At 26.9% G+C, this 19532-nt stretch overlaps 4 protein-coding genes across 6 annotated transcripts; 1 reads left to right on the plus strand and 3 right to left on the minus strand.

Annotated features, from left to right (window-relative positions):
• Positions 1 to 5465: 5465 nt before the first annotated feature.
• On the minus strand, positions 5466 to 7307 carry VNE69_04161 (transketolase (TKT); the record flags this gene model as incomplete). The annotated part of the gene is made up of 1 exon (XM_065473409.1): positions 5466 to 7307. One exon carries the CDS (start codon positions 7305 to 7307, stop codon positions 5466 to 5468), a length of 1842 nt encoding a protein of 613 aa, XP_065329481.1.
• Positions 7308 to 9930: 2623 nt separating this feature from the next.
• Positions 9931 to 10509, plus strand: VNE69_04162 (thymidine kinase; the record flags this gene model as incomplete). Its single annotated transcript, XM_065473410.1, has 1 exon — positions 9931 to 10509. The coding sequence occupies one exon, from the start codon at positions 9931 to 9933 to the stop codon at positions 10507 to 10509; it is 579 nt and encodes a 192-aa protein (XP_065329482.1).
• A 596-nt stretch (positions 10510 to 11105) lies between these two features.
• On the minus strand, positions 11106 to 13046 carry VNE69_04163 (CAAX prenyl protease 1-like protein; the record flags this gene model as incomplete). The annotated part of the gene is made up of 2 exons (XM_065473411.1): positions 11106 to 12287; positions 12966 to 13046. 2 exons carry the CDS (start codon positions 13044 to 13046, stop codon positions 11106 to 11108), a joined length of 1263 nt encoding a protein of 420 aa, XP_065329483.1.
• A 486-nt stretch (positions 13047 to 13532) lies between these two features.
• VNE69_04164 (pre-mRNA-splicing factor 8 PRPF8 (PRP8)) lies at positions 13533 to 19339 on the minus strand (the record flags this gene model as incomplete). 3 transcript variants are annotated; one of them, XM_065473414.1, is made up of 2 exons in its annotated part: positions 13533 to 17599; positions 17716 to 19339. In XM_065473414.1, the coding sequence occupies 2 exons, from the start codon at positions 19337 to 19339 to the stop codon at positions 13533 to 13535; spliced, it is 5691 nt and encodes a 1896-aa protein (XP_065329484.1). The 3 variants fall into 3 exon arrangements, with proteins under 3 accessions (XP_065329484.1, XP_065329485.1, XP_065329486.1); XM_065473413.1 differs by lacking the exon at positions 13533 to 17599 and having other exon boundaries at positions 17950 to 17993; positions 18043 to 19339; XM_065473412.1 differs by lacking the exon at positions 17716 to 19339 and having other exon boundaries at positions 13533 to 15827.
• Positions 19340 to 19532: the final 193 nt, after the last annotated feature.

A 19532-nucleotide genomic window follows, 5' to 3' on the forward strand; every position in this document is an offset into this window, starting at 1 on the left:
CCAAAACTTTAATTGGAAAGGAATGTATAAGAATGTAGAAATTTTTGCTCAAAATGTAGTATCTGTCTAAGAGCAGGTGGATTGGAGGTTAAAACAAAAAATAAAATAATCTGCACAGATAAGCCAAACGAATTGTAGGAAATTAAGCAAATTGGCAGAATGTATGAAATCTCGGGTTCAAAATATGTTTTTGTAGCGATAGAATATTACACGAAATGAATAGAAACAAAAATAATTAAGAATAAAACAGGGCACGAAATATACAAAGCTATCGAAGAACTAATTTAAAAAAACATATAATTTCAGATAGAATTTAGACGGACATTGGGTTCGAGTTCAACAATAAAAAAGTGCTATCACTCCAAAATAAATACAATATCAAGTGGAAATTTGGGTCCCCATACCATCACCAAACAACAGGAGCAGTGGAATGAGTAAGCAGACTCTAAAAACGTAATAAGACGGTTATCTTGCTTTGGAGAATTAGATTGGAACCATTTTTAAAGGAAGCAACACTAGCGGTTAATTTGTATTCAACCGCGCAATAGGAACATTTCCATACATAGTGAAACATGAACACAAACTAATGACAGAATTAGATAAGAGATTAAATATCAAGCTGCAAATGTATTCAAAACAATATCTCTTAGAAAAGGAAGAAAAAAATTTAATTGAATATAAAAAAAAGCATATTCAAGGGGCATAAAGACGTAAAACCAAAATTTGATATCGGGGAACGCGTGATCATTTTTAGAGATATTTCAGGCAAAGATAAATTAAGCTCCAAATGGACACATGGCCATAAGATATCTGAAATAATCAGCAAATATGCATATATGGTAAAAAGAACCGATAACAACGGAGAATTAAGGGTAAATAAATGTCATATAAAACGGGATACATCTCAAATTAGTTGAGGGGATGTCGTGGCCAGTACAGGGGCCACAAAATATGGTCAGTTGTTGCAAGATAATTAGTCAATTAAAATATATAATTTCATGCTAGAAAGAGGGGATGGAAAATATTAATAAACAATTTAACGACAGATAGGATACGGCGGAGTTTGATACCACCAAGTTACATGATGGAAGTTTTAGTGAGTAATGATCATATAGTATCAAATGAAAAGGGAACATTCCTGTCTCTGGTCCTTAGTAAGGAATCTCGCTACCTTTTACTTGCAAATAAAAAATGTATTAAAGTTGTTACAGTCATTATAGTGTATAATTTTCGTTCTTTTAGTCATACGATGGCAGGATAGAGTAAAACAGGTCTCAAACATAGAACTTTTTTTTGTAGTACAAAATGCAAACATTTTCGTCAGATTTATCTTACTTATTAAGCCGATTAGTTGATAGTAATTTCTTATGATGAATAAATACCAATTATAAATAGTTTTATTAGGGAAGAAGTGCTAAACCATTATAAATTATTACTATACTATGTAAAAAACATATGAATACACATAAGAGATATAACAGACTAAAAAGTTGTTTTATTTAGCATTGAGTTAATGAATTATAAATATTAAACAACTATTTTATAATATAATCGTCAGTGCAGTGCATAATGTCTCTATAAAACAAACTACCGTTACAAAACTACATATATAAAGTTCATAGAGATTATTAAATTTAATTACGTTTACTTATGAATTTTGAAGAAATAAAAATAGAGACGATTGATTATGATTATAAGATATGTAATGTTTAAAAACAATGCTAAACATGAAGATTTAAAACTATTTTGATGGTCTAATCGGTGTACTGAACTCAGATATCTTCTATTCTAATAGCTCATAATTTTAATCAAAAGTGTCAAAAACATCGAGGGTTGAAAAAGTTGACGTTGACATTTGTGTATATGTGTGACAATAAAGAGTTTATGCCATCTAAAGTACATCATTATTACATAATTATACAACTCTACCAAACATTATTTACTTTTTATTAGAATTGAACAGCTGTTACTTTTTTTGAAGAAATTGTTTATGTCACTGTGACGAGTTTGATGGGAACGTTGTTTGCCAAATTTACTATATATGACCCATGCCAAACAAAAAGTACAGATAAATATTAATACACAAGCTAAGAGGTAAATCGATATTTGTATATGAAGAATCAAACACAAGATTTTTTTTTTGATCTTGTTTGTATAAATATTTTTTTTTACTCCTCCCCCTAAATAATTACCATGGTTTGAAGTTATTTTAAATTTGTTATGAATTTCGTGGTCCGATACAAGTTGTACTTTCGCGAAATTCCCACCATTTTTACCTTAAAAAAGATGGGGATTTCATGTAGATGTATGAACATGGGTTTAATATCATATTTTAGTGGTGTGTAAAATTATGAAAAATGGTTTTTTTCATTGATAAACAGTACATTTGCCCATTTGTATAAATGCAGCAAATATTTGCAATCTATTTCGTTGCAGCAATTTTCTTTTCTGCTCCTAAATTGAAATTTTTCCCCCTTTGAAACCACCACTAATTGAATTGATATTTAGTTCAAGAAGCGCGCTCAAGTCTTCTACTAAATTCAATGATGGGCGTTGAACACTCTGAATGTGCCATAGAGCACATACTGCTTAGCAGATGTATAGCCTCCTTATTGTTTTTTTTTGTTTCTTTTTCTGTTAGTTTGCTCTTCTGTGGTAGTGATTCTACCCGCTTTCGCTATTTATTTAATTTATATTCACCTTCCGTACAAAAATAAAATTCGTTTTTTATACAAAATTTATTACACTCAAAAAATTCATATTTTCTTTTTTACTAATTTTAATAGTTCACGATAACTACATTATTTAATTAAACATACAATTCCAACCTTTGTAGATTAACTTCTTCCACAATATAACCTTGAGCTATAGACAGAATATGCTAAATTATAGTGTGTTTTAGATTACTATTGTTATAAAAGAATTTTACGCTATAGATATTCATTTAAGTACCTAAACAGTACTTGGAGTTTTTATCTGCATACAAAACTTGTTTTATTTGTTTGAGACGAAGCAATGATTTGCATATTTATTTTTACCATCTTTAAAAAAATATTATTAATAATTCACTTTTAATATTTATAAATTCTTTGAGAGTCTATTACATGGATTTCAGAAGTAACTCCGGAAACTGTCAGAAGAGATTGTAAGCGTATCTTGGGAAAATTCATTAGTAAGTAGATATTATATGATATCCGAATAATGTTTTTTTAATATAATAAAAAAACATCATATTTCTCTCTTAAATTTTTCAAGTAAGGAATTATTAAAACCAAAATAACTTATTGTAATGATGTTTCTTGTTTATATGTTATATATTTTGGCCAACCATACAACAAACATATGGGGGTTTCAGAACACATAGCCTAATTAATCCATTTCCTTTAACTATGATATCCGGTTGGAGGTAGCGGAATTTTACAAGAAGAATCTATGATATGAAAATTCACATTATTTATAATGATCAAATCTATGTCACGAAACACAAGAGGACTTATATCTTTGTAATTATACATGAAGGCATGGCCAGGCTGCATGCTCGGGGCTAAAATAAGCTATAAGGTACTTGAGTTATTGAAAAATACCAGCTAAATAAGAAGTGAACAAGGAATTAAGGTAAAAAATTATGCAGAGATAGCAAGAAAAGATTATACATATTATAAAAAAGTATTTGGAACTTAATATCAGAGCCATTTGATAAATATGCGATGATTAAAGTCTACAGAATGATACTAATAATATATAGTATTTTATAAAAATAGTAATCAAATAATTAAATTTCAGTAAATCATTTAAAGTATATGCATGAGCATCGAATCCTAATAGATCACATCTTTATACTTTAGTTATTGATGATGTTAAAAACGAGAATAAAATACTTTATTTGGATATAATATTAAAAACTTACTTACTAATTACTTTTCACAAGATACGCTTACATTCTCTTGGACAGTTTTCGAAGTCTCTTCTAGAATCTACACAATGGACTCTCAAATACTCCTTCCTGTTCAGTATCAAGCCCATGTATTATTGACATTGTTAGGCTTTCTAAAGTCATTTTAAGGACTCTTGTCTGTATATATGCTTCCGTTATTGGTTCTAATCGGAGCTCTTTGATATGCGAGCGGTGGAAATTAGTTACTATTTCATCCTAAGTCATCACATAAGTAAAAATTTCCGGCTTTTATTTATAGAGAAAGGCAACATGATTAGCAAGCATTATTTATGTTTCTTTTCTGCTTCTACCGCATGAAGGTTGTTAAAGCTTGTGATTTCAACTTCAACAACGAGTAATTCTTTCGTCAACTTGTCCACAGTTAGTATTTCGGACTTTTTATACTATATTTTGATACTTGAATGTATCCTACTGTCAACTCATATCTCAACATACTATTAGATACACATTACGGGACCGAATGATTTTTGATTCTTTTAGCATAAAAATATCCGCACGTCTTACATAACTGCAGGTGTATGCATCGCAATACCTCATTGTGCCGTCTTATGTGATCATGTGAAAGCATCCGATCACATTGGGCTGCCATATGATCTACTGTATTTGAAAATTTATGACAATGTGGGCATTTTATCTGTTTTTCTAAGAATATGTTTCGGCCCTGGAATGCGCATAAATTGCCTTCCTCTCTTGGACTTATATTTCCTTTTTGTAAGCCTCATAGCAGTCTGCTTTATTTCAATATGAACCGTCTCGCGGTCTAAATGGCTTTAGCTGGTTTGTTTGGGATTTATATCAATAAAAGAGTATAGGTTTACGCCTCAAAAATGTGCGAAGAATACTATTAGAATAGTATTTTCAGTTCTTCGAATAATTTCAGGACCACTTTCATCTGCCCCTTTACAATTAGTTTAGATATTTGCATCATAGACCGTCATGATACGCGTGTGTGGTCTTCCACTACATCTGATTTTTTTTTGTATTAGTTTTTGAAAACTCAAAGTTGTTTAGTATCACAAAAATCTTCACCCCTCCCCTCTTTGAAAGTCATCTTCATATTTGCGCAGTTACATCTCTAGCGATTTATTTATCTCCCTTGTAATTTTAATAATGTTTCCGTCGTCGTAGTCCTAAAAGTTGGACTCGGGTCTTCTTCGGTTAATAGGTTAGATGTATGCTAAGATCGAGATGGATTTTAAATGCCCCGATGTTTATACAGTATATTAAATAAACATACCATCTTGTGTCATTAGATAAAAACTATTATTCCCGCTATTTATGTATAAGTTCTAGTTCATTTTCAAGAAGATATGTTCTCAAGACTTTAATTATCATAGAAGCTTGAATCTGATGGACTATACCCCATATACTATTAATATTTATTTTTGATTCTTGTCATTTCAAGAACAACAGCTTTCCTAAGTCGTTTTTTTAATTGAAATACATCCTTTCTACTTTCTATAATAAATTTAGACGAAATAAAAATGAAAAATATTAACAAAAATTTTAATTATTTTTTTAAAAACGTTTTGATCTTTTCCATTACTTTACCAGGTGTAAACCCAGCTTCATCAAATACATCTGTATATTTACCACTCCATCCAAACCTATCTAGTCCAATTTGATAATCACTATATTTATTCCATCCGAAAGTAGTCAAAGCTTCAATGCTAATTTTTGGTATTTCCTCAATTAAAATGCTTTTTTTATATTCAGTAGGTTGCATTTCGAATATTTCCCAAGAAAAAAATGAAATTACTGATATATTAAAATCCTTGAACTCATTAACAATTTTTATACAGAGTTCTATTTCTGATCCAGTTCCCATTAAAATGAAATCAGGAGAATCATGTTTTATAAGATAATATGCTCCAAGTTGACATTTGTCTTTACAAGAATATTCAATAAATGGAAGTTTCTGACGACTTAAAACCACTGCTTTTGGACCATTAAGTTTTAAACAAGCAGATAAAGCACCTCTACATTCTTTAATATCACATGGGCGCATGACGATTAAATTTGGAGTAGCTCTCATAGTAGCCAATACTTCTATTGGTTGATGTGTTGGTCCATCTTCGCCCAACCCGATTGAGTCATGTGTTAAAACATAGATATTATTTAATTTATCCAGCGACGCGAGTCTTACTGAAGGATATCCATAAGTAACAAAGTTTAAAAACGTGCTGAAAACTGGTATAAAATAGCCATGTCCTGATATACCATTCATAATACCAAACATCGCATGTTCTCTTATACCAAAATTTATATAATTACCTGTTCTGTTTTCACAAGTAAAATCTGTACCATCTTCAAATTTATTCAAACACGACCCGACCAAATCAGCACTGCCACAAATAAATTTTGATTTGCATTTTAATTTGTTCAACATCATTGAAAATGTTTTACGAGTAGCCAATGTCCCATTGTCAAATATATCATCTACAAATAGAGAGTTTAAATCAAATTCATTTACATCAATTTTGATTTCCATTTGTTTCGATTTTTCAATTTTATTTTGTTTAATTTCGCGCCAATCGTTGACAAGTTCGTCTGAGATATAAAAATCTTCTAGAGGTATTTCATATTTTTGTTTTAAAAGTTTCACTCCTTCTTCGCCTATTGGACTACCGTGTACTTTCGCTTTTCCTTCAAGAATACTGTCTCTGCCTATTTTAGTATGTAAAATTATCATTTTAATTTTTTCAGTTTTTACATCTAAAGCTTTTTTTATTTCTTCAATGTTTTCTCCATCAACTTCTAATACTTCGTAATTTAGACTTTCGAATCTCATAACGACATTCTCATTCATTGATAAAGATGTTGGACCATCAATTGTTATTTGATTAAAATCGTATATAAAAGTTATATTGTTTAAATTTAGATTAGCCGCTATAGAAAATGATTCCTGAGAGATGCCTTCCATATAGCATCCATCTCCGAAGATACAATACACTTTATTATCAAGATTTAATTTTTTTAAGGATATCGCGAATCCTACAGAATTTGCGAGGCCTTGTCCTAGTGGGCCTGTGGTGGTTTCTATGCCTCGAGATTTTCGTTCTGGATGTCCTGGCGTATAACTATTTACTTGCCTAAAATTTTTTAGATCATCGATGTTATTAAATCCTAGCAGATAGTTCATCACATATTGTAAACCACACGCATGTCCATTTGACAATATAAATATATCTCGGCCGACCCAGGTATCATCTAAAGGATTAATGTTTAGGTAATCTTTAAAAAGTGTGTACACAAAAGGTGCCAATCCAAGTGGAGCACCGGGATGGCCACTATTAGCTTTTTGAACCATTTCGACTACAAGAGTTCTAACATTGTTGATTTTTTTATTCATATAAGTGGGGTATTTTTTCGTATATAAACAAAATAACGTTTTATTAATTAACTAATCATATTGCAATATCAAATGTTTTATAATTTGTTTTAGATGTTTTCTGTAAAAAAATATATAACTTGAGTGTTTTAAGTAAGTATTATGGAAATATTCCAAATTTTTAATGTTATTATAGAATTATGAGGTTGATTTAATATTAATTTTTTTTACTTGAAGTTTGAAATTTAAAATTTATGACATTCTCTTCAAAAACTTTTAATCTCCTAATTGAAGTTTGAGAATTAAAATTTATGACATTCTCATCAAAAAGTTTTGATCTCCCAATTTTGTATCAACACCATAAAATTACAAAATCTGTCGAAAAGACATATTTTTGACAGTAAAATGTCGACTTTTATACTGTAAGAGATTTTATAAATATTATGGCATGTCAAAAGTGTCATTCTATTGTTGAATATTTTTTTGACATCTTGATGACACAATGAAAATTATGAACAATGTTTGTAAAAATGAGGCAAAAAACCAAATTTTGCTATATGCTTAAAGATGGTTAGTTTATCTTTGTTTAAATTACAGTATTAGTACTAATCAAAGAACAATAAACAATCAAATACTGTTTAATGTCGAGATTGTGCCTTTACGGGCATATTAAAAGTCTAAGAAACCTCAATTTGAATCTTTTTTTGCAAAATATAATGCATTTTTTGCTGAATAATTAATAATATATAATAAAAAAAGCCGATTTTAAAGGTAAGAAAGTCGTGTAATTGTTGACGATGTAGACATAGAAGACAATAACATATATGATCATTTTTTATGAAATATTATTATTTACTTTCTTACCATAAAAGGAAACAAAGGAATATCTACGAGGAAATTAAAGTCTTTTATGATACCGCATGCGAATATCTATATGTTTATGAGTATCTATTGATTTAATTAAGTAAAATAAAATAACAAAAAGTGATTCGTGTGTTTGCGTAGCAGATTGCCACGCAAATTCAAGGCGTTTTAAAATAAAAAAAGCTAGTATATTAGTCCAGAAGCAGACAAAAAATATTTTTATATTTCTTTTTTGTTTTCCAGACAAAGAATGAAAAAGTTGACATGCCAAAAAAATATTCATTCGTCTTACTTCACCAAGTAATATTATAAAATATATGTAGAAAGTATATGCTATTTTTTTCACCAACTATTCCCCAAGATAGATGTCTGTTTTTTAATTGTTTAATGCTGTACCAAGTCATTCCTTCCTTTTTAATATTCTTTTTTTAATAATTTTTCCGTTGCTCGCCATATACATTTTTCACTTGAGCCTTTAAAATAGGATATTGTGCTCACAATACAATTGATAAGTTAAATTAGTAAATTTTAAATAATTTCTTGTTTAATATTGTAATCTATCTTATATTCCTACTTTAAACATTAATTTTCTCTCATATTAAAGAATAAATTTAATTTAATAACAATAAATTGATATTCATATGTTTTTTATATTTGTGGCTTTTCTTTAAAAAGGTTTTATTTTTTTTGGGAAAAATATAGCTTCGTTGGTTTTTTTTCATTAATTGTTTGAAATTGATTTTTGAGGGTGTTTAAAAATGAAAACGACTTTCTTTAATCGACGCATACTCCGGCCCAACATAAGTTCTTACATTCGATGGCACTTATAGCTTTTGTGGAGAATATTTCGAATCATTTTGAATTGTTGTTTTGTAAATGGCTTACATTAAAAATATTCAATAAAATTTTGTCCTGCTTATCTCCTTGGATTCAAACAAAGTTTTTTTTGTTAGGGATTTTTTCAACAACAATTATCTCAATAATATATCATAACATTCTGTAAAAGCTATCATACTTATTAACTAGAGATTATAATTTTATGTACTTTGTGCAATCAAACAAATTTCGTTGTACTAAACATTTATTAAAACATATTTTTTTTAACAACACAACTGATTAAATTTGCTCTATTGTTACAGATACTTTTACTGATGCCATTAATAATTATCTCTTTACCCCTTATGAGGCTATCTTTCAAATTTTTATTAAAATTTTTTCAAATGAAATAGATTTGAATTAAATTTTATCAATAATCAAATTATAGTTCAAGAAATGGTGGCTCTTATACGGGCGTATATTTAAAATATTGTTGCCAAAATATAAGCACAAAAAAATTGGAATATTTTTTATTGTTTTTAATAGTTTAAATTCTATAAGTTTAACGTGCCTACAAAAAGAATGTATAATAGGTCTTCAAATTTATGCCTTGAACTTTGCAATTTTTAAAATGTAAAGCACTCAAGTTTTAAATATTATTCTATTATAAATACGAAGAATCCGTCATGTAACTAACTTAGTGTATAAAATTCTTGAAATTTCAATATCAAATTGTCATGTCAAATTTTCATTATAACAAATTTATATTGTATTTATAGATAATAAAAAAGTATCTTTAGAAAATTTATAGATTTTAACATAAAAAATAAAATATCTCTTTTCCGCTTTTTGTTTATTGAATTGGAGGGAAAATTAATGATAAAAATATTTATTAATTATTATTATAATTTGGTGATATATCAACTTTTTTTTTTGCTATAAATATTTTTTCATCAATTAACCCATGGTAGATTTTTACACTGGCAGTGTTTTATCCGGTAAAAGTAAGCTATTATCTGATTTTCTAAATATTCTAAATGAAAAACAATTTTGGTTATTACAAAGAGATATTCCAAATCACAAAGGTGAATTCAAAATTCATTCAAGAGTTCCCGGAACTCAAGAATTTACACCTAATTTGATAGTGACTAAAAATACTAATTTATTTGAGAAATTTGAAGAGCTTGAAAACAAATCAGAAATCAAATTAGTGTGCTGCGATGAAATACAGTTTTTTACAGAAAACCATGTCGACCAACTAATAGAAATACAAGAAAAGTATGGAGTTGTGGTTAAATGTTTCGGGATTTCTGAGACTCACGATAATAAGACGTGGGATACGATTAAATATCTTAAGACTAAAGTTAATTACACTTGTAGAATTCAATCGGGATGTCATTATTGTGATAAACCAGCTGTCACCAATATTAGAGCAGATTTAAATTCAGAAACACAACTTATAGATTCGATAAATGATGGAGAATCAGAAAAATATTATGGATGTTGTCTAGAATGTCATAATAAGAAGTATAAAAATATTTAATAAATTTTATAAGTTTGATTTTAGACAGCTTAATTGTTTGACATTTTGTTATAATTAATTTTTTCAATGTTTAAACGTCAAAGAACAATTTAGTTAGGCTATAAATTTAATGGTAGGTAGAGATGGTCGTGTGTGTAGCTTTTTATGTATTTGTATACACTTATAGGCTGTAAAAGCGTATAAGAAAATAATTGCGCAATCAATACGAATTAAATGTCTATACATGATTTTCTATGATACACTAATGTTACAAATATTGAACAACGTCAAAGAATCAGGATTTAATTATACAAAACAATAAAAAATTTTAAAACGATTAGTAATTTATGAAATAAAAGTAAGTAAACATTCATATATTTTTTAAAAAACAAACATTGAAAATTTTTACTTAATTTTATTAAAAATTGATGTGACATAATGGGTCTAAATTAAGATCATTAATCAAAATCTGAACTTATTCCTTATTTTTTCACAATAGAAAACTTTATTAAATATAAAATGCTTATAATCATTTAATCACTAGAGTATTTCCATATGTTTTATAGATCCACATTAACAAAATAAAATAAAAAATTTTTTTTTTTTTTTGATATTTTTTACATTTTTTTAATAAGCTCAACACGTCTCTTTAAACAAGGATGCGTAAAGTACATGAAATTAAATAATAAAGACGAATCAAAATTCGCCTTATTTTCTACTGTGAATTTTATAAGAGCGCTTATAAGATGTTTTCTATCAAAGTTTTTCACACTAAATAGGTCTGCCTTACTTTCATCAATAAATGAATAAATATTATTAATCATATTTATAAATGGACTAATCGAAATGCAAAGAATTACATACAAACATATAATATTCTTAATTTCTATATCTCTATCCTCATCTATATTAGATGTATTATCTTGCTTTAATAAACTTCTATTCTTATAAATCATAAAGAATTCGATTACATACATAAATATATCTAAAGCTTTAGAAATTAACATCCTGCTCAATAAACTTTTGTTTACTACATGACCTATTTCATGATACAACACGCTTGTAAATTCGTCATCTGTAAATATTTCCCATATATTACCAAATATAAATATAGATACATTTTTCATAGCTTCGATAACTCCTACATTGTAAACATCAGATTCTATATTGAATGTAACAACTTCATAACCATTTTTTATCAAGTATCGCATTATTTCTTTCGGCAACTTATCATTTTCAATAATTTGTGATTTACTTTTTTTATGAGCTAAAAACTTGTATAAAGCAGCTGCGATAGTAGAAATAGCAGACCAAAAAAATATTTTAGTATATTTGTGTCTATTATATAATTTATATAGAATTTTATACATGAGATAAGGAGCTATTACATATAAAATGGGATTGAATGTATCAAGATTAATAGATATTAAATACAAATATACTGATAATAAAGCTCTATTAGATTTGATAAATCGTGATATTCTTTCCCATCTATCATTATATGATGACTGTACACTTTCATTAAGATTTTGCAAATCTAATATAACTGAATCTTCAGATATATTTGGATCTTTAACGTGTTCATCTTTAGATTTTAAGTTTACAATAAACATAATCAAATAAAACGACAATAGTTTTAGCATTTTACAAATGACAAATTTAATGTATTGTAGCTTATTATATGATAAATCATAAGGTATAAGATACTTAGGTATAGATGTGAAAAATATACGAACGAGTTCATATGAGACTATAGAAAAATGAATGGTCAGGCAAGAATATACGAAATATTTTAAAAGCTTATTCATTTGTTTATATTGTCTATTATTTTTTATTGGATTTGTTTGTTTATAAACAAAATTATATATGAAAAAAAATAAAATGCAGGAAATATAATTTGATTATTATTGTTGAGATGCATACTTTGCTGGATATTATGTAATGATTCTTTATTTTGTCCATATATGGTCTAAAGTTTCTACACATACCACGCGATTTGTGTTGTTTGTAAATGATTTTTTGATATTGACAGATTTGTATTGCTTTTATATTTTTTTTGCTCTATATGACTTTTAATCTCATTTTTTTTCTTGATCTCTCTTTTTTTAGTTATTATTTGTTTTTTATCAATTATTGTTAAAATTCTCTATTTATTATATATATATACTTTTCACAAAATGTAAAAAAATAAATGTTTCCATATGCTTATTTTCATACTTCGTATAGTTAAAAAAATCTAATTTTATTTTTTTACTTTGATTTTGTCTTAATATTCTTCTACTATTGTTTATATAAGGCATTTTTATGATATTAGATTTGTTTGTTGCTCATATTAAATTTTTTTAGTACTTTTTTTTAACATTGTAAGGTTTTTTTATTTTACTCCAAGAATATGTTGCAATCTCATATTTACATGTCAGAAAATTCTCAGTCCGCTTATAATTATTTTTTTTAACAATGATGTTTTTTTTTATCACGTGAATACAATAAACATTTTCTATGGGTTCTTGAATATATGGCAGTATCAAGACCATTTTTATGCAGTGCGATTTATTCATTTTAAATTTCTTATCTGTTTTTATTTAGTTTTAAGCTTCAATATATATTTTTTATATTACTTTTTATAGTTTGCAAATTTAATTCTAGTATAAATGTATTAGTCGCAATAAAAAATTTGTTTTTTATAAGATATATTGTAGTTCGACACTATATTCTTTTATAGGTCGAATTTAGTAAAGCGTTATTTTTTAAATTTTTATTGTACAAGCTAATTAAACATGTTTACTTTATTAATAATTGTAATTAAGATTCCGTAGGTATATTTTTTTATATGATCTTATATTAGTCCCAGTGTAATGATTTATTTTTCTAGTAAATATTAAACACAAAATGTATAAAATATTAATTATATTTCCTTAAGCTTTATTAAATACAGGTCTTAGTTAATATTTAAGTCTTTTTTGTATTTATAACTTTCTTATTATATGTATTTTAACTTTCTTATGTTTTATATATTTATCTCATATAAAATATACTTTCTAGTATTATGACTCTTTATCTTGAAATATCTCCATGAAGTTATATCCACTATAAAATTCCCCTGGTATTCCCAGTTCCATTTTATATTTCATCTTATCATCATATTCTTTTATACTCATATTATAGTTCCATTTCTCTACTGTATAAATATACCCTTCTTCTTTTATATATTTAATATTCCCTTTATTTATATTTATTTCTTCTGTTACTTTTATTATTAGTGGATCTTGTATTTTATATTTCTCTACTAGTGAGTTTATAATACTTTCTATATTTGTATTTATTATTATTCCTAGTATTTTATTAGAGATGAAGTCTACTGAGTGGACTTGTACATCTGAAGAGAATTGGGGGAGAAAACACATGGAGATGACGTCAGTGTCTTTTATAAGGAGAGTGAAAGAAATAGTATTTATATCTGTACATCTCTTGAATATCTTAATAAGATTACGGGGGATTTTTATATACTCATCTGGAATAATGTTATTATTATCTTCATTATTATATGTATACTTTGTTTGTTTCTCAATAGTACTTACTTCTTTATTATATTTCTTATTACATATTTCTTCTTCTGTATTATCTTTATTATTATATTTCTTATTTGTACATATTTCACTTAGATCTCTAGTACATATTTCTTCTTTAATAGTATATTTCTTTTGTAGTAGGTAGTCACTCATTATTAAATATTTCTCTTCCCATGTATTTCTTCTATATCTTATTTCTTCTCTATTATCACTAAACCCGAATATTATATCTCTTATATCTGTACTCAGTAGTGTATATTTATTTATACATTTCTCATTACAGTATTTATTAATTATGAAATCTTTACATTCTTTTTCTATTTTGATCCATTCTTGGTCTGACAAGATTGTATCAAATGAGATGTCTTGAGATATTTCAGGGGCCTGGATTAGTAAGACGAGTCTACAGAATTTAGTGAAGGAATTTACCCCGAACCAGTTTTTATATAAATTTATAATAAATGAATCAACTATATTATAATCTTGATTATTATTCTTAAATCTCTTACTATCATTATTATAATTCTTATTTTTCTTTTGTATAAGTCGCTCTAAATTGAGTCTGTTCTCATATATTTTTATATTTATCTCTTTATATTCTATCATATGACTTTCTACCCCATCATATAAATCTCTTCTTACCAGTAAATTACTCTTCTTAAGTATCTTACTCAATTCTAATACTATCTCCCCCGCTTTATATTTCTTATCTCTGTTTTTATTCCCTTCTATCTTTTTTATATACAAGTTCCCTGTCTCCGGGTCTAATATCAAGAGTGTATTCTTATTGTATAAGATCTTATCTTCTACTATGAGAGACGAGTGATACATTTCCTTAGAAGAGACTACTGTCTCTATTTCTGGAGTGTAGAGGTCTAAAGCGCTTCTTATTCTTTCTCTTAAGATATGTAGACTTGTATTATTCTTAAGAATAATATTAAGAATATCTTTAAGATATTTAATATAATCACAATAATCTAGTCTATTTGAATTATCTAATTTTTTGGAGTTATCTAGTCTATTTATATTATCTAATCTACAATCTAGTATATTTGAATTATATAAGCCTACTGTATTATAACATAAATCAAATACAATCATAATACCATCTTTATCATCTATACTTGTCAATTTCTCATAATACTTAACTTTCGCATATTTATATGTGTCATGTTTATTATAATTCCCCCATCTTAATTCGACATCTATCCACATCTTCTTTTTCTTATTAAAATTCCCTATTAGTTCATTTCCTTTACATTCACAATATTTACTCATCATTCTCATTATATCTTCCATTATACTTTGTTTGATTTTATCCCATAAATTATTCCTGAATATTTGTATAAATGATATCTTTAATGTTGGTAATTTCCCATACATATTTATCTTAGTCTTGTCTATTTGACTTTCATAACCTACATACACTTCACTAGTGTTTATAGTGGGAGACCACCATAAAATGAATCTTCTGTTTGGGATTTTTGATAGACCAGATTTTTGAGCTTTAGTCATTTTTAGATTTGGAGATTTTTCATGCCAAAATAATTTTGAGAATTCTTTTAAACCGACCGCATAAAATAGAGTATGATATTTTATATTATTTGTCGTGTATGAATTAATATTATTTGTTGAGGATGACAAGGACGTCTCTATTTTATTCGTGCATGATGAATTATTCGTCAAGGTTGAATTTGTCGAGATTGAATTCGTAGTGTATGAATTATTCAAGCATGAATTATTTAAATTTGTCGAGATTAAATTTCCCATACCCCCGTAATAAATAAGTAGATTATTATTATACTCTTCTAAATTATAAAGTTTCCCATCATGTACCAAATTTGTATAAATAAATGGGTCATATTTCGGACTTATATATTTTCTGAATTCTGCTTGTAATCTGAAGTCTCTGTCGAAATATGAAGATTTATCTTTTTGAAGTAAAGTAGACATTCTTGGGAGACCTTTTTCAGGGTGAATTTTCTGAGATTTATAGAAGTCTCTCCATACGAGATCTGATTCCTTAAATTCGTCCTTCCATGATTTTATATAAGATCTAATATCGAATTCATTTGTGTTTAATTTATTTATGTTCATGCTTGAATTTGATTCTTTTGAATTATTTATGTTCATGCTTGAATTTGTATTTGATTTATTTAATACATTTAAATTTAATACATCTTTCTTTTCATCTTTATTATGACATATAGAGTACATGTTCAGTCCCCCATATTCCTTAGGAGCATAAAAGATTATCTCTGGAAATCTCACTGGCATTTTACTATTTATTCCTTTTTTAATTTGATCTTGTATTTTATACTCATATTTCTTTATTTCTTCTATATCTTCTTCTCTTATATATTCCCTGTATCTTGTTATAAATCCCAGTAGAGTATTATTCCACTTATTTATTGTTTTTATAAATGTACTCTGAGTACTGAGTCTTATTATTTGATTTATTCTACTTTTAAATATTTCAAGAGTTCTTTCCGTGAGTGAGTATTCTATATTATATTTATGCATATTATGCATATTATACATATGTTCTTTTTTATTTTTATTATGCATTTGTTCTTGTTTATTTATGCAGACTTGTACTCCCGCATACTCAAATTTAATATTCCCAAAATTACTCTCTATATTATTACTCTCTATATTATTACTCTCTATATTATTACTCTCAAATTTAATATTCCCAATATTAATCTTCTCTATGTTTATTTGTCCTATACTCCTTGGTAATCTTCTTCTTATATTGTCTTCTTCTTCTTCTTTATTATTCTTCATTATATAAAATCTGTTCATGTTTCTTATTAATATTCCTTTTCTTCCAAATACTACTAAGTCTATTACTAAAGTATAGAATTTATAAATAAATGCACTAAATTGAAATCCCTTAAGAAATCCCAAGTGATTTATAAAGGACATGTCTTTATAGAAGATCTTTATATTATTCCTACTTATCATGTAGTCTACTAGAGAAGGATCAATGAAGATCTTCAATAGTCTAGAGAGGAGATTATTATCAATATTCATCATGAGATCTGAGTAAGATCCGACTATTAAATATTTATTATTATAAATATTCTTATTATCTTGTATGGATTTGTCTTGTATTGATTTAGGCAAATTTGATAAATTTGATTCATGCAAATCTAAATTATTCAAATTTGTTTTATGCAAATTTGTTTCATGCAAATTTGATTCATGCAAATCTAAATTAGATAAATTTGATTCATGCAAATCTAAATTAGATAAATTTGATAATGTAATTTCTTGGAGATCTCGCATCTCTAGATTATTCCCAGGCTTGATATATTCAGGCCATATCTTCTCACTCTCATAAAATAAATATGTACTCAAATATTGATCACTAAGTCTCTCTATATAATTCACTTTATAATTACAAATATACTCCCCATAATTATAAACTATTTTGCATTCTACATCTCTAAACTTCCTCTGAGTCAGAAGATTCTTCTGTATCTGGAAAATATAATAACTGGGATTTAAGAGTACTTTATTATAGAAATCTCTCTCTTCTTCATTAGCAGTCATATTTAGAATATTAATACTTATATTTAGTAAGTTTATATTTGTATCAGGAAAGGGTATCTTTTTTTTATTCTTGAAATATTTATAGGTTTCTTTGAATAACCTGCGGCTTCTAAAGAAGACAAAGATAAATTTAAAAGATAAGATTTCTGACGAAATATTTCTTCCTTAAAAAATAAGCGAGTTAATTTCCCCAAAAATTTAGAAAGAACTTTCTTACTTAATTTCTTACTTGTATTCTTACTTAAGTTAGAATAATTAATGACTTGATTAATGTACCAATGACTTTTTATATTTACATATTTCTTAATAAATATATTTAACTTACTATCAAATTCTATACTATTATAGATAATATATTCTTGATTAGATTTCCATGATCTCCAGGATTCATTAAAATGTCGTAATATCATCTTTATTTGTCCTCTACTATATTCCCCTTCTAATTCATCTATCATCTTCTCTTTTATCTCTATATCAAATTCACTCTCTTTCCTCTGCTTAGTAATCTTCTTCTCTCTGTATTCCCTGCCATTTATTATTCTATCTGTCAGATTACTAATATACTTCTTTAATAAAGAATTATACCCTCTAGTCATGAAGACATACCTTCTCCAGAGATCTGGCCAACATGAGGAGAGACCTTCTACATCTTTATTGATTTTTATTTGTTTCATTATTTTGTATTTATATCTATAAATACCAGTGTAGATACCAACTCTACTAAATAAATCCCACATATTTAAACATAATTTGACATCTACACTATTTATATTATGTAAGTTTATTTTATCTATGTTACTACCTCTTTCTACATCTTGAAGATGTAAATCACTTATAAATTTAAGAAGTTTTAATAATTCTCTTGTTAAATGGAAAGAAGTCCCCAATCGGGACTTCTTTCTTTGTTTCGTATTCATATTCCCTGTATTTTTAAGATTAAAATTCTTATCTAAAAATATAAAAGGCAATTTCTTCCTTTTTAATATCTCTGATAAAATACTGTGTCCTTGATTTAAAATAATCAAGGAAATCTCAGGCCAGGACATTTGTGTAGTCTGGAAAAAACGAGTGTTTTTTAAATGTCTCAAAATATTTGAACATCTTTTGGATTTTCTGGGACTTTTTAAATTTAATTTGGTATTTTTTAATAAGTGGAATGTAGTGGAAGTAGGTGGTAAATGAAGGGGGATGTCATAATAATTAAACTTCTTAGAATTCTTATTTTCCAAATCTTTATTCAATATATCAGAATAATACTCTTTTATAGAATCATCTTCTATAGTAGATGATTCTATAATATTAGATTTATCATCTACTATAATATTAGATTTATTAGATTTATCATCTACTATAATATTAGATTTATTATGTTTTATAGAATTAATAAATTCATTAATATCATAATTAATAAATTCATTTATATCATAATTATTAAATTCAATACTATCATTATTATTTTCTTCTCCATATACTGGATATTGATACTCAGGATTATCTTTCTTAAACTCTTCTACTTTTTTACTTATCTCATCCCATCTTCTCATATATTCATACTTGGTCATCTTAGGCTTACTAAGTACAAAACTTATACTCCCATTTATATGGTAAAGAACTTTATACTTCTTATTATATTCCCAGGGCATGGGAATAGATCTAAGTAAAGTGTGTATAGATAAAGGGAGATATTTAAAACAGCCTGGGGAAATATTAAGAGGGGATTTCATGAGGGATCTTAAGTGTTCAACAGGCATATCAAACTTCTTCATAATAAAATAATGGGGCAAAAAAAAACATGAGATAAAAATTCAAGAATAAATTCAAATATTAAATGTATTTTGGTATTCACAGTGGAAATGTCACGACTCTAAGTCCACGCGGGAAAAGAAACTTGTGTAATATTAGAAAGAGGGTAGATTA

Source organism: Vairimorpha necatrix, chromosome 4, assembly GCF_036630325.1.
Source record: "Vairimorpha necatrix chromosome 4, complete sequence".
Classification (NCBI taxonomy): domain Eukaryota; kingdom Fungi; phylum Microsporidia; family Nosematidae; genus Vairimorpha; species Vairimorpha necatrix.